The sequence below is a fragment of the Biomphalaria glabrata genome, chromosome 7, assembly GCF_947242115.1.
Source record: "Biomphalaria glabrata chromosome 7, xgBioGlab47.1, whole genome shotgun sequence".
Taxonomy (NCBI): domain Eukaryota; kingdom Metazoa; phylum Mollusca; class Gastropoda; family Planorbidae; genus Biomphalaria; species Biomphalaria glabrata.
The window spans coordinates 3,347,788-3,364,270 of NC_074717.1; the positions used below are offsets into that span (position 1 = coordinate 3,347,788).

At 33.7% G+C, this 16,483-nt stretch overlaps 1 protein-coding gene across 1 annotated transcript; it reads left to right on the forward strand.

Moving 5' to 3' along the window:
- Positions 1-224: 224 nt before the first annotated feature.
- Positions 225-14,285, forward strand: LOC106051038 (craniofacial development protein 1-like). The gene is made up of 9 exons (XM_056036155.1): positions 225-408; positions 2,144-2,242; positions 5,539-5,677; positions 6,623-6,881; positions 7,588-7,709; positions 8,379-8,486; positions 10,819-10,903; positions 11,871-11,956; positions 13,673-14,285. The coding sequence occupies exons 2-9, from the start codon at positions 2,188-2,190 to the stop codon at positions 13,767-13,769; spliced, it is 951 nt and encodes a 316-aa protein (XP_055892130.1). The 5' UTR covers positions 225-408; positions 2,144-2,187; the 3' UTR covers positions 13,770-14,285.
- The last annotated feature ends 2,198 nt before the right edge of the window (positions 14,286-16,483 follow it).

Sequence of the window (16,483 nt, forward strand, 5' to 3'; positions counted from 1 at the left end):
AATTTTCAATGTTAGCCAGCTAGATCTATGTTGTACTCTTTTAAAGTTACCTATAAATGAAACTACAAATGAAATTGTATTAGATTTAGATCACAGACCTATATATTTTATCAGTATATATAGGTCTGTGATTTGCCTAGGAATATTACAGCTCACACGCCTATATATTTTTTTAAACAGCGATACAGTATGAAAGCTCTTTTTTATTGAAGTATACAAATATTGGAAATGGTTTTCTGAATGCTAAAACCATATCGTAGAAGACTAGATTTACCATACGACGATCCTAGATCTAGATCTATAGAGATTATAGAATATCTAGTATCACGGTCTCTAGATTAGACTCTATATTCTATCTAGACAGAGAATCACTCAATCAGAGAAGAAAAGTCTGTTCTAACTAAGACAGTAAGTACTGAGTAAGTTAGACTAAGTTAGAGCAAGAGACTCAAGAGTAAGACGTCTACAGTCACTCTACGGTCTAACTAAGCCTGGCCTAGGCGCCCTAAGAATAAGAGTAGGAGTAGATCAGATCTAACTTCGTCTTCGGTAACTTCTAAGTCTAATAAGTTAGTAGTAAGTAGTTTAAAGTAGAGACTGTAACTGTAGAGTCAGTGTAGAGTCACTATTCTGAAGTATTCAACAGTATTGACAGTAATAGTAGATCGAGTAACTTAATAATTAGATCTACATCTAAAGTAAAGGCACTAAAGGGTGAAGTTCGATCACATTAACTGATTAAGCCTGCTGGCAGCAATTTTCTCATTTGGATTTTTATAACACTGTAGCGGCGTAGCTGTAATGCCTACTAACGGTCTGACCTGCCTATGAAAAAACTGATGGTATCTCTGAATTTTTTTCTAAAACTAGATCTGATTTAAAAATTTAATGTATCACTAATCTTAGTTAAAATTAAATAAAAGGTCAAAGAGGTGTAGGGTGGTTATTGCCAAGTGTACTTTTCCTTGATCGGATTTCTCCACAGTTAGAAGGCTCAAACAGATCAAAGAAAATATATCTAAAACATGTTGTAATCTTAAATTTTCACTTTGAAGTCATTTTCTTTTTACTCCAGCGCAAGATTATGTAGGATTATGTAGGACGTAATCATCTTCTTTTTTTGAAATAACGTCTGTATTTTATAAGAAGATAAGAACACCATCTACTCAGTCTACTGCCACCTTTCCCACGCTCCACAACTTTAAATAGTCTCTTTGAGCTAATGAGCCATCAGACTTAAAAATAGCCATAAGCCCATGACCCATTTCTTTCACTACCGGGTTGTAAAAAATAATAATTCCACACCTCTTGAGTTTGACCTTATCATGAACTTAGCATTTACAAGAAAAAGGAAATAGTATGTGTTGGAAGTGAAGAAAAAAGGTGCATGCGCAGTAGCAATATAGTAGTAATTTGGTAAACATTCAAATAAAAAAGTTTTAGCAATAAAAAGTGAACCGATCGAACCTCTATACAAATCGTGGCTGATCGAGCTTCGCACTTTATTATAAGTCTAGTTAGTAAGTTAGTGACTAACTTCTTAGTCGACTTAGTAGTTTTCTAGATGCTATGTCTAAGTCCAATTAATTATTATTAGTATGTTAAACTATGTTTAATGTTATTTTATTATAATATAATATATAATACAATTATAATGTTTACTTGGTATGATTGTCAATTATGATGAATGATGGATCTTATTGAATTGATCAATCATAATAAATGGGTCACCGATTAATGAATTTAATATATTATGATTTTACTAGACGAAGAGTAGATTCTCAGTAGAGCTATAAAATCAATTAGATTATATTTATTAGATTCTATCTATTTAAATCTAGATCTAGTAAAATGTATACTATACTTATTATAGCTAGAATCTTACTACTTTTCTTTTACAGAATTTTTAATGGATTTAGATTAAGTTCAAATTAATTACTTTTTGAAATTATTAATAGCACTCTAGAGACAACTAAATATTTTTAATTAAAAAAAAAATAAAACCTATCCCAAGCCATCGCACAAGGGTTTAAAATTAAATTTTGGGATAGCTTTTCATATAAGATCCAGTGTAGATTTTTAACTTTATACACGATTCAAGATCTACATTTTTTTTTCCTTCTTATGTTCTTATTTGCTCTAGGACTCTAGGAAGTTTTAATAAGAAGTTTGTCTACAAACATCAAGATGTCAGATGACGAAGACTATAATTCTGAAGAAGATGTTGATTATGTACCATCAGGTATACTAGAGTTTTATTTTTTAATTGCTACAAAGTATTTAAATCTATTTACGGAATAACTTGATAAACACAAGACTGGAATAAAAATCTTTAAAATGCCTCTAATTTGCATATTTTTGTTACTCTGATCTATCATTATATTTGTTTGGTTTTGAAAGTGTCTAGTTTATAACAGTCATATAATAAATCATTGGATGCTCTCTATTAGTCTAGCAATAATTGTTTTGTGTATATGGTTAACAAGCATAAATAGATTAGAGATCTATATCTTTTACTAATTCATGACCAGTAGAGATGGCCTAAAAACTAGGTGTAAATCTACAAGTATTTGAACATTCAATATGTGATTAATATTTAGCTGTAGCTGGGTAGTCTGTTTGATGTTAGGTACAATGAAAAAAAAAAGGAAAGAGATTATAATTTATTTAACCAGTAACTTGCGTCATTGAAGGGGAGATAAGAGATGTATCAATAGCATGCTAACATTTCTACACAGAAATAAGTTTTCTGCTAACTATTGTCCGCACATTTTGCATAAGTTTCATGTAAATTATTTTAGTCAGTAATTTTTAGACTCACATGTTGTGTATGCACTGATGCAAAATTTAATACAAGTAATAAATCAGTCGACTGTGGTATGTACATCTTTTCTAGGAATGTAACTTTACATATTTTGGATGTTTAAACTTTTGAATTAAAATTAATAGAGGTCGAATTTTAAACATGACATTCATAGGTCAATTTGGTCACATCAGATGAGTCAAAATTACTTTTAGTGTGTGAAACTCTGCTATAATTATTGAAGTGAGTTTTGAAAAACCATTTTACAATGTCTCAAGAAGTCTAATCTTTCACTTTAGGTTAGATTGGATTTAGCTGTCTTTTAAAATTTCCTCATAGTTTACATATAAATACATATTAGCAATCAACATTGTAGAAGAAGGGGCTGTTTTTAATGTGAAGGAGTTATGAAAAGATTCAAATATCCTGTCAGATTTTCAATGAATTTACAGGAAGGGCTGAACCAAAGTATTCTAATATTGGGATATCAAGCCCGATGTAGATGGTTTAGTTGAGTATGGTAACTGTGACTGGAGTGAGATTTTCAAAGAATTTACTGGAAGGGCTGAACAAAAGTATTTTAATATTGGGATATCAAGCCAGATGTAGATGGTTTAGTTGAGTATGCTAACTGTGACTGGGGTGAGATTTTCAAAGAATTTACTGGAAGGGTTGAAAGGTGGAGGGAATCATTTTTTAATTTCATTTATGCATCAATATATAAAAAAACAACAACTTTTGTGTGGGCATTTTTCATGTAATAGCTGCTCAGTGTGCTATGGTCAAATCTTTTTTGTAGTCATGAGGGGTATCTAGAAGAAGGTTTCTGCATTGCCTTTAGGCTCTCAACATTCACAACTCAGTTCAAGTTGAGATCTAATCTCAAGCTTCTTGATAGGTAGTAAAGTCACACACCTACATTGCAGACATCTTAATATTTATCTAGCCTAGAGTTTATGGGAGGGTGAGGTGGTCGAGTGGTTAAGTGCTTGGCTTTTGAACCTGAGGTCCTGGGTTCGAATCTCAGTTAAGACTGGACTTTTGAATTTCAGAATTTTTAGGGTGCCCCTGAGTCCACACAACTCTAATTTGTACCTGACTTAAGTTGGGGAAAGTAAAGGTGGTTGGTCATTGTGCTGGCCAAATGGCACCTCACCCTGCTCATTACCTTTACCTATCCCTTAGTCTGTTGGACCGTTGGGGCAAGACTTGTCGACCATCTTTCTCCATGCCTCCCTGTCTTTTGCCTTGTTTAAAACCTCTTTCAATGGAAGGCCCATCCATTCTTTTATGTTGTCCTCCCATCGCTTTCTCTGTCTCTGTCTGCCTCTTCTTCTTTTTCCTGGTACTGTTCCCTAAAGGAAGGTCTTTGCAAGCCCCGTATATCTTGTAATATGGCTTTTTTTTACAATAGTTAGCAGGTCATCATGGATTCCAGTCACTGCAGTAACCCTGTCTGTAATCTCTTGGTTTGTGATGCGGTCCTTGAATGTGATACCTAGGATCTTTCTGTAGCATCTCAATTCAATTGCTAGGATCCTCCTCTCTAGCTCTGCACTCAGCATCCAAGACTCGCAGGCATATAAAAATGTGGCTATGGCCAGGGAGCGCATCAGTCTGATTTTGGTACCGAGGGCTAAGCCCTTTTCTTTCCATATTATTTTAAGTTTTGAAAGGGCTGCTGTGGACTGTGCTATTCGGGCTTATAGTTCGTGTTTCATTCCCTCATCTGAGACAATAGCTCCGAGGTATTTGAAGCTGCTAACACTAGTCATTTTTCCACCTTCAATACTGATGCGCCTTTTAAAGCCCTGTTGGCTATTGGTCATAATTTGAGTTTTTTGGAATTTATTTGCTTGCCATATGCTGCGGAAGTCTTGTCAATGTGCATCACCAGGTCAGCTAGTTCTTCTTCTGTCCCTGCTAGGCCATCAATGTCATCTGTGAAGCGCAAGTTAGTAATTCTTCTTCCTCCAATGCTAACAGTACATTCATAGCCCTCGAGAGCATCTTCCATTATCCTTTCAAGGAAGATATTAAAGAGTGTTGGTGAAAGTAGGCAGCCTTGTCTTACTCCAACTGTGGTTTTGAACCAGTCCCCATTATTATTGTTGAAGTACACCGCACCGGTGGCATCCTTGTAGAGGTTCTGGATAACTTTGATTGTTTTAATTAATGTTGTACTTTTCCATTGTTGCCCAGAATGCCCCATGCCATACTAGATCGAAAGCTTTCTTGAAATCAATAAAGACATGGAAAAGATTCTCTTGGTGTTGGAGATATTTTTCACAGAGTATTCTGAGGTTTAGGATTTGTCCTTTTGTGCTGCGACCTTGTCTAAAACCCGCTTGTTCTTCTGATATGATGTTGTCTGCAATCGGTTTTAGCCGCTTTAATATAATACTTTGCTGGGATGGCTTATGAGGCTGATGGTGCAATAGTTTTGACAGAGTTGTAAATTGCCTTTCTTTGGAAGGGTTATGATGAGTGATTGGATCCAGGGTTTGGGCCATTCTCCTGATTGCCATATCTTGTTGCTCATTAACCATTTGCCAAAGAAACAGATTTCCAAAAAAAAAAAAATTAACATCATCTCCCCTATAGATCGCAAGGTCTGAAAGGGGACCTTTACTTTTTTTTTTTTAGAACTTATGACATTCATCAAAAGAAAAGAATATACTATTAAATCTCTTTGATATCTTTATGAAAAGAATATATTTGGTCTCCATTTACAGAAGGGGAACAAGTGAGTGAAGAGGAAAACTCTGGAGACGATGAAGACCTTTCTGCACTAAATGAGGAGGACACGGCTCTAACAAAGAGAGGAGGCAAGAAAACTGAGTCACAAAAAAAGAAAAATCTTATTACTGGCAGGTAATGGAAGGAGCTTGACCTGTAGTAATTGATATGAGTTTTATCTTGTGAAAAAAAAATTCATGAAGGCATCTCACATGATAGACAATGAAATCATGCAACCTTTTGTTTTGTTTTAATTGTTGGGGGGGGGTATATTTTTGGAAATGAGAACAAAATTTTTTAGTTAGATGCTGCTTAAATTCTTTAGTACTTTAATGTAATGTACAGTTTAAATATAGCTTATTTTGCTAATTTTTATTTTAGCAGTTAAAATTTTACTTTTAATCGTAATAGAAATCTGTACAAAATAAATGAGTTCTTTAAATGACAAACATTATAGGAAGAAATTTTTTAGAATTGTCAAAGCCAAGAGGCTAAGATGTTATAACCCTATCCAAATTTGTAAAAAACGAAAAATACATTTATTATTAAAATAATATTAAATATTTTTTTTTACTGGACCATATATTTTTTTCGGCTGCCTTTAATTGTTTAAGATTAATTTTATTTTTGTAATTGTTGTTCTTTACTAAACAAAATCCAAGGATTTAAAATACTGTAAGGCTAAAACAATTCCTTTTTTTTTATCACTCAATTAAATTCACTCACTGAAATATAAGGTAGGTAAAAATGACAAAACAAAACAGAATTGTTTGAAAAAAACTTCTCTTTTAAACCTTGTATACTTCCATTTATTTATTTCTTTTCAAAAATACTGTCCTTTTTTGTTTTTCTAAGTATCATAAAAAATTATATTAGTCATGTTACTGAATTAAAATATATTTTGAAATTAGAATTTAAATAAATGAAAATGTCAGTTTGAGTCCCTTAGAATACTTGAAAAATTCTTTTTTTTTATGTCTTTTTGACAATGTCAAGAAAATCACTTTGTTATCGAGCATTAATTTCATAGCACAATCATGTGTTTTGTCTGTGTAAATGTATCATTTTATACTAAACCAGGAAGCGCAAGGGAGGCATCCAGCTTGTTGACAATGCCCAAACTGAGGGAGCTGATCCTTCACAAGCTGCAGAGAATGAAGAAGAAGCCAACAGGAGGAAGGAGCTTGCGGAGCAAATTGCTAAGGAAGAAGAAGCACGGCGGCAAGAGAGAGAAAAGAAAAGAGTTGAAGATTTGTGGAACAGTTTTAAGTCTGACGTCAAAGTACCGGTACCGACAAAACCATCAGCTGGGTCTGGGCTAGGCTCACTGTCTTCTCAAGTAAGATTTATTCTGGGCTAGGCTCGTTGCTCTGCCTGTGTCTAGGCTGGAATATACTTTTAACTCATTGTTTTTGTTTGCTAAGCTTATATCAACTCACTCATTCACTCTGTCTGGTAAAAAGTTTCTACGCATTATTTCTCCGACACCCAATGTCAAATCAAGCTGAAATTTTGCACAATTATTTCTTTTACCTGACAACACAAACATCAAGTTAAAAAGAAAAAAAACAATTAGTTAATTAATTATTGGAAATTAATTATTTTGTTTGGTATCTCTAACAAGGGAAAGAAAATTTCCCAACTGGTTCAGATAAATGATATGATCATAGCTTTTTGAGAAAGCTAAAAGTATGTATTAGGGCTAAACAAAAATAATTGGTCAAAAAGATTTTGCTGTTGGTCTAGATCTATTACAAATTTAATTACATGACTGATCCAAACTAATGGATATAATTACAGTTTGTATAATTGTTTTTTTTTAAAAGTATTTTCTATGTTTTTCTTGTTTCATTATGAGTGAGACCATGCTTCATCTTCCTAAAAAGTCATATCATACACTGTTGTTTTTGCAAACAATTGATTAAAATGTGTAAAATATGCAGTTACTTTAGCTGTGTTTATATTTTATTACAAAAAAAGCAAAAGAAAAAAGATGTAACCGTGGCGCATGTTAACTGTAAAACATTTACTCATTTCTTGACTAGGTCAAACCCCCAAGTGAATCAGTTTCTGCTACACCAGAGTCTCAGCCAGAATCATCCAGCACAGAAAAAAGCAAGAAAATAACAATAACCAAAGTATTTGATTTTGCTGGAGAAGAGATCAAGTAAGTTGATAGTTGCCATTCCTTAATAGTTCACAGTTGGTTATGGCCATCTTCAATGATATAATGACTAAGATTCATCTCTACTATGAGATGAGAGCCTAGGAATTGTGTATGATTGTGAGTTTATCACCCACCCAGCAGTCTCCCTCTCTTGAAGTAACAAATGGATGCAAAGCAATGACAGAGACCAATACTGTTAGGCTTTAGCACTGTTACAAGATCTGCACGTGTGTAGCACATAGATCTTAATTCAATTCCTACACTTCTTCATCGTCACAAGATGGAAGGTGGTCAAAAGTTGGAACATGATAAAAAGCACTAGTAAAAAAAAATGAATAATTTATGTTAAAAATGTCACATATAGCAGTATGACTGGTTAGTGACAATAATTGAGCATGGCACTAATAATTAATAACATGTTTGTCATGGGTTCAATTCCCACACTGGCCTTTTTTGTTATTTCTCTTTTATTTGTCAATTACAAAATATGAATTTTTAGTTTATTTGAACATAAAGTAGGAATTGTTTTGTATTTTTACATTTTATATTTCTTGTTATTAAGTTTCTACAAATATATAAAATTAAGCTTAATAAACGATTTATACATCTTAAAATTTTAGCTTAAAATAGACAATATTTTTTTTAAAACACAAATATTTCTTTCCTCAGAATTACAAAAGAAGTTGATGCAGATTCCAAAGAAGCTAAAGCTGAACAAAAAAAACAAGAGAAATCCAAACAGGATCAGACAGAGACAGCAGCAAACAGTTCTGTGGGGTAACTCTATAAAGTCTTTTACAATTAGCTTTGTATTGTATGGTCTGGATCATACATCATTATATATTCATAATTATTTTGTACAGGCATGGCCAGGTAGTTCTCTATTTCCATGTCAGATTGTTTTTTTCTAAAGATGGAAGAACTACTTATATGGTCTGCATCATACATCATTATATATTCATAATTATTTTGTACAGGCATGGCCAGGTAGTTCTCTATTTCCATGTCAGATTGTTTTTTCTTAAGATGGAAGAACTACTTATGTGTATCTTATGTTACATAATACATACCGGGTATGTTACTTCGAAAAAGAAGATGATTATGTTCTACGCGTCATGCATATAATCCCCAATGTATATGTGTATGTAGTTGTGTATAAGATTAATTTGACATTGATGCACTGAAGTCTTAAGGTACATAGTAAAAAGTTTGCTAATATTAATGAGAATGACTTGTGGCCATCACAATGACTTACTTACTTGACTTAATCTTTTTTTTTTTTATCCCCAATGTATATGTGTATGTAGTTGTGTATAAGATTAATTTGACATTGATGCACTGAAGTCTTAAGGTACATTGTAAAAAGTTTGCTAATATTAATGAGAATGACTTTGTGGCCATCACAATGACTTACTTACTTGACTTAATCTTTTTTTTTTTAATCCCCAATGTATATGTGTATGTAGTTGTGTATAAGATTAATTTGACATTGATGCACTGAAGTCTTAAGGTACATTGTAAAAAGTTTGCTAATATTAATGAGAATGACTTTGTGGCCATCACAATGACTTACTTACTTGACTTAATCTTTTTTTTTTTAATATCCCCAATGTATATGTGTATGTAGTTGTGTATAAGATTAATTTGACATTGATGCACTGAAGTCTTAAGGTACATTGTAAAAAGTTTGCTAATATTAATGAGAATGACTTTGTGGCCATCACAATGACTTACTTACTTGACTTAATCTTTTTTTACTCCCAATGGAGCACAGGGCTGCAACAGCTATTGGCAACTTCCCTCTGCTGGGTCCATGTCCATCCTGCTGTCTTTGCCTCATCTAACAATTTTCTCCATGTTTGCTTTGGTCTTTCTGCCTTTCTCTTCTCCTGTGGGTGCCAGTCTTAGGGCCTGTTTTGCAATGCTTTCTTTTGTTTTTTGCATCGCATGCCCAGCCCAACCCCATTTGCTTTTTCTGATTTCTTGCTCTATCTGTGTTTGCTGTTGTTGTTTTTCCACACAAACTATTGTTTTAAATTTTGTTCGTCCTTCAATTATATGACACAAACATTTGTTAGTGAATGCTTGGAGCTTGTCCCTGTTGCAATTAGTAACTCTCCAGGTCTCTGCAACATAGACCATATTTCTCATTGCATATCTTAAACTAGTACCAGATACCATATAGAGCTTTGAAACTCGATGATGCCTTAAAAATGGACTTTATAATCCTAGCCTTCACTCTGTTTTGATCTTGAGACCTTAATTTCTGTTCCTTACCAATTCCTGTCTATTTCAGTAGGTCTTAAATGGAGTTTGATGATCGATTATAAATTCTGTTTATCTGGTAGACATTGCAGTGGAAATGTCTCGCTTCTGCTGAGTTTAAATAAGAACAATAGAGATGTTTGTAAATATATTTCCACATTTGTGTAAATATGTTAGTACTAGTAAATATTTATGGTGGATTGCAATTTCAGAGCTAAAGGCTTAATTTACATAAATGGTGAAACAGTATATAATGTGAGCCTGTGTTCATTTTATTATCAGAATTTCTGTTACAAATTGGCATAACTTATCAGTTTAATGTATGGCTGCCTGGTTGTGTGGTTTGCGCGCTGGACCGTCGTTCGGATTTATCGATGGTCTTGGGTTCAGACCTTGCCCGCTCCCATCCCGTCTTTCTGCGGGAAGTTTGGACTAGGAAGTAAATTATCGTCAACTCTAAAGGAGCACCTGAAACATGGAAACATTTTACAAACATGTAGCAGTTTATTTGCTTATACAATTTATGTCTGTACAATTTATGTGTAACTCTTCTTCATTTTTTTTTTTTTATATCTTTTTTTTTAACAACTTACAGCCTTTTGTATTCTACAACATTGTTCAATTTGAAATTGTTGTCACAATCTCATTTTTAAATGAATTTTAGTTCAATTAATACTTGAACAAAAACAACAATTAGTCTTTGTCTAGTGCTTAGTAAGCAATGAGTCATTCTTTGAAGTTTTTCTTGATGAATGTAGGAAATATCCCTAAGTATCCTAAAATAAATAATTTATTCTTCTTCTTATTATTCTCTTATTATGCCTTCTCCTTTTTTCATCCATAGATTGGGCATTAAACGTCCAGCTGTTGGCGGAGGATTGGGCAGTGTGCTGAATAAAATCACCAAGAAAAATAAGATGGGCACACTGGTATGGATTTTGGAAAAAATACATTGTTTAACCGAGACCAATTGTTATGGGTCATAAGTTCAAGGAGTGGCCAAATGTTTTGTAAAAAGACAGCTCTCTGCTTTCACACATTTTAGTGCATTGTTTGGTTTACCACATTTGCTAGATGATTGCCAGAAATGTCTTAAGAAATTCTGGAAATTTCTTTTGTCACATCTCAGAATTTAATTTATTGTAAACTCTTTGATATTCAGTCTTTTATTTTTTTACTTTAAAGAATCAGTATTTGGCATACCGGTACATTGATCTTGGAACTTTCACCCTATTGTTGTTTTAAATATTGTAATAATTGTTTTAATCTTTGTAACAATTCAAAACAAAACATTTGTTTTAATTAACGTTTACTCGAAACAAACAAAAAAAGAGTTATAACATTTTTCTGCATGGATTCAGTGTAGTTTAAGCAATTGGCTTTGGAGTGGGTGACCTGACAGTTTCATGTAATAACAGTCTATGATGAAATTATTTTGCTTTTAATTGCTTTACTTTGAGTATGACCTATACTGCTGACGATTTATATGGTGCATGATCATCACACAAAAATAAGTTTGGTTGACTGTTTAGTTGGTTGACTTACAATTACAATAAGTTTAGCTAAGCTTCTTTTTTACTTAAGGCTTTTTCTTTCTTTTTTTTTTTTTTTATTAAGTTTAATTCTGTGCTCTTACTTTGTGGAATAATTAGATTTTGAAATATTTCAATGTTAGACTAACTGAATCCAACCGAGGATGTTCCCAGTCTTAGGTGTTTTCTTCTTTCCATCCTTTTGAATTTATTTAAGATGTCCATATAATTTATATTACTTTTAGCTCACTAAAGGCAAACATTACTATCTGTTGAATGGTTAGCATTCTATATTTAAATAAGTGATGAGGTTATAATTAAGCCAGGACCAAGAATGTATTCAAACTTTGATGTAATTCTACAGGAGAAATCAAAAATTGACTGGGAATCTTTCAAGACAAAAGAAGGAATTAATGACGATTTGAAAATTCACAATAAAGGCAAACAAGGGTAAATATTGTCTTCGTTATTTTGTTTCGCAACTTTGTTAGACTTTCTGCTGGTTATTCTAGAAACCTTTTTCTCACTAGATGTCCTAGAAATCTCTTTCTCTCTCTTTCTCACTACCCTAGAAAAATTGTTCTCACTATCCTAGAAACATCTCTCTCACTCCTGGTATTTTAGTAAAATCGTTCTCATTGTTCCTGTCAGTATCAACAACAAAAATTCCCATCCTTGTTACTCCATGGCAGTAGACTTGTTTAACTTTATCCATAAGCATCTTGTCAATGCATTTCCTTAGGCTTAAATGGATGAAATTTCTTGGTCCTTTATTTAATGCTAAACTGGGAAAACCAGAGTAGTAACTTTACTTGTTTGACTTTATCCATAAGCATCCGGTCAATTCATTTCCTTAGGCTTAAATGGATGAATTTTCTTGGTCCTTTATTTAATGCTAAACTGGGAAAACCAGAGTAGTAACTTTACTTGTTTGACTTTATCCATAAGCATCCTGTCAATTCATTTCCTTAGGCTTAAATGGATGAATTTTCTTGGTCCTTTATTTAATGCTAAACTGGGAAAACCAGAGTAGAAACTTTTTTTTTTATTCATACCATTGCACATAGTTTTCCAGCTTGAGTGGCTCCTTGTTTCTGAGAAATACTAACTGCTATTGTATATGAACATGTATATTTTCCTTGATTATATTTATATAAAAAAAGATAAGAATGCTAACAACTTTTCAATGCAAACCAGCCAACAGTTAAAACCATAAACATACTTAAACATAGTATAGTTAACTTAGCATGGTTCTCTTTCCAAACCTTGCAATCTATAGGGCAGATGATGTAAAGGTTATCTGTTTCTCTGGCCCACAGTTAATGAGTGTGTCATGTGACCTTATGTCTGGTACCCATTAAAGCAGTATTGACTCAAAGGCACCTAAAGATCCTGAAATTAAAAATCCCAGTCTTCACTAGGATTTGTACCCAGGACTCCCAGTTTGGAAGCCCAATGTTTTACCACTGAGCCACCACACCTCCAAATAGGATAAATAGAAAAGATTTACTTAGCATGCTTCCACTATATATTTCAAGTGTTTACCTTAATTTTATTGCTTTGAGAGTTATTAAACTATTTATAACATTGCCATTTAATTTACTTTGTAAATATGAATTATAGTTAGAAAGCTATCCTTTTAATCTCTCTACCTTGCTTTGGGCAGCCTTCTGAAAGTTCTTTGATAGGCGCCATCATATCAACATTCACCCAACCAAAGTAAAAGTTACTAGCTTGCAAGTGTTCTTAATCATGATTTTTTAAAAATTAAGAGTTAAACAGCAGTTTTTGGTGTGACCTAAATGATACAGCATGAATTAGATTAGTTAACTTTTTAAAAACTTGTTTTAATCTTTCAGTGTAGGAAATAATATTTTATAATCAGCTGTTATACCATAGGCTTTGGTTTTGCATGAATTGATCTCTATTCTTAGAATGTTTCCTATAATAATAATAATAAGGCTAGTCTTCGAGTCCGAAGATTAGTGAGGAATGCAGTATTTCCCGTGGCTGCGCACTCCCAGCTGTGACCTACATATTTTGCCACATCCAGGGCAAGCGACCTATACTATACCATACTCAAAAATACATCTTTCTAAATTTTCATTTTAAACAATTTTTTTTTTACACTGTTCCATTTTTTTTGGTTTTGTTTTTGTTTCTTAGTTACACGGAGAGGATGGCCTTCCTGAACAGAACAGACCAACGCCAGTTTGAGATTGAGAGATCCTTGAGGCTCGGCGGCAACACCAGCAAGAGATGATGAGCCCACGTTGATTGTTTTAAAATCGGTGTTCAATGACTTGTGGTCAGATGCCTGACCAGGCAGAGTGTTCGGAATACTTCAGATGCTTGCATCCCCTGTGTACCTTTCCATCTGTCATGATTGTGAACATTTTTTAGATTTGTGTTATTCTTGTGAATTCTCCTATTTTGAAATGTAGTTCTAACTTGCATTGTATGGTTGGTTGCATGTATGGAACTTATCATTGTTTTAATCAATGCATTTGTAGTTTTCTAATGGAATTCAAGAAATACTAACTGACAAAAGCTGAAAAGTGGACGCTGATAAACAGTATATATATATTTCTGATCTGACATTTATCACAGACCTACACGCTCCTCTTTGTTTTTTTTCTTCTGCTCAATGTTGTCACCACAAAATAAAAAACTGTTCATTGTCTTGTATGTCTGATTTAAATATGAAAAAATCAGGAAGTGGATTTTTTTTTCAAATGGTTTGTTTTTGTAAAGTTATTAAATAAATTTTAAAATCTCATTTTTTATAGAGTTTGTTTTACAATGAGAGTTCTGGTGTCTCCTTAATGAATGAGAATTGGAATGCAGTCAGTGATCATTTGTATTTTTGAAACCAATCTCAGACAATTTTGGAAGTGTGTTCCTTCCCTTAGCTGACCTATTTGTGAATGCCTGAGTCATCCATGCTGAAGATATGGCCCACCTACCAAGCTTAGATGGTATCAGAGTGGTATATCAGCTCTAGTTGGCATTTCTCAAGCAGGACGTATTCCTGCCATATAATGTTTTTCTGGAGGGCAGGTGAGAAGAAAGTGATTGAGCTTCTTGACAAGTATTCTGTCTGCATACAGCACTGCTGAACCAGTTGTCTGAACAATTTGTCTCATCCCTATTAGCACAAGGCTTTTCAGTTTGTATTTCTAAAACTCCCTATTAGGAGAGTACTGCCAAGTAAGTTCATCAATTCATCTCAGTTTTTCTATGTTTATAAAGATGCTTGGATTATGTTGATCTTTGAACACATTTCATGGGCTCTGATGATAGAAATATTAACTCTTTATGTTCTGACTTGTGTGGTCCTGGAGAAGCCAATGAAGTCTGCACAGGTTTCTGAACACAGATTGAAAGTGCAGACGTCAGAAAATATTAAATCAAAGTTTGTTTATGATTTTTCATTGGATTAATTGTCCAGTGGTTAAAAAGGTCACTGTCAGTAATCAAGTTGTTTTTTTTTTACACCAGCCATATATAGTAAGGCAAATCATAAAAACAATGGAGTCTATGCTTAAATGAAGTAGCCTGGTTTTTTAAATTATAAAGTATTATCTTATAAAATACAGACGTTACTTAAAAAAAGAAAATGATTACGTCCTACGCGTCATGCATCTAGTCATGCATGTTAACCAATGACTTAAATTCTGCCAAGTCATTGGTTTTCCTGGCTGACTCAAGCAACTCATTCCATGCTCAAATAGCACTAGTGAAGAAGGAGTATTTGTACAAATGTGTCCATATGGAACGAGGAATGTGCCTTTATATCTTTCTTTCTGCTGGAATCATCTGTTAAGAGATGCAGTAAAATTACAGACTTACTCGTCAGTTTGGTTCAACCGATTCAAGAACTTTGACAAATCTCATAAGATAACGTTCATGAAGGAACTTTTACAAAGCCATTTAGTCCTAGAGAGCAAGCCACGTTACATAACTCTGAAACACTCTGGGAAGTGTGGTCGAGAGGCTAAGTACGCTTGTATACTTGGCTTGCTTGGTTACCTATGAAAAGGGCTCGATGTTCGACACCCTACTCGAGCTGAGTTGTGTTTACTGAGCGCCTAAAGGCAGCACTGAAAACCTCCCAGATACCCCCCTCCCACCCACTGGTCCACAACTGAGATTGGACCATAGCGCTCTGAGCATGCTGTAAGCATGAAAGTAGGGCTATATAATTATTATATAAACACTTCACATATTCACGAAGATGCAGAACCCTTAAATTCCCCCTGAACATAGATATTCAAGTGCGTCATCAACTTCGTAACAAACGACTTGAATCAACATTCGATCACGAAACACTAGTGTCTTGAGACAATAAATGAATTTGACTTCGACTTCCTCGTGTCCGCATTAACAATTTATATACGTAATGAATTGAGTCTATTTATGACTAGAGATAGGACAGTAAAATATGAATAGAAGTGTGGGGAACAAAGAATATGAACAGGAGGTGAGATTAAAGAAAGCTGTCTTGTAATAACTGTTCAAATGGTTGTTACAGAATTTTAATACATCACAAATGAAAGTATGGTAATTCCAGGGCCGATTTCGACACCTGGAGACATATGTAAAAGGCCTACAACATTTTATACAACATACATCTTATCTTATATTGTATAGGCCTAATACAGACGTTACTTCAAAAAAGAAGATGATACATGATGGTAATGCAACCCTAGTTTGTTTTATTACATAAATATAATGTGACGATCTGGAATCTAGATCTATATATTAAACATACATATTATAACTACACGATAGGATAGGCATATTTTATATTTATATATAATTTGATAATTTAATATGTCGCGCACATATTTGTAGTAAAATGTCTGCTTTTGCGGTAGTATTTTTTTTTTCTACTTGGGTATAACTCGGCCGATGCCCTCACGCACCTACTCACGCCACTGCTTGATAAGTGGACTGGGATGAGAGCATACGACG

Bases quoted from the DNA above. Each gene is read 5' to 3' on its own strand.
- LOC106051038 (XM_056036155.1), top strand. From the start codon at position 2,188: ATGTCAGATGACGAAGACTATAATTCTGAAGAAGATGTTGATTATGTA. The intron at 5,678-6,622 runs GTAATGGAAGGA...ATACTAAACCAG, and splicing joins AAAAATCTTATTACTGGCAG to GAAGCGCAAGGGAGGCATCC. The intron at 7,710-8,378 runs GTAAGTTGATAG...TTCTTTCCTCAG, and splicing joins TTTGCTGGAGAAGAGATCAA to AATTACAAAAGAAGTTGATG.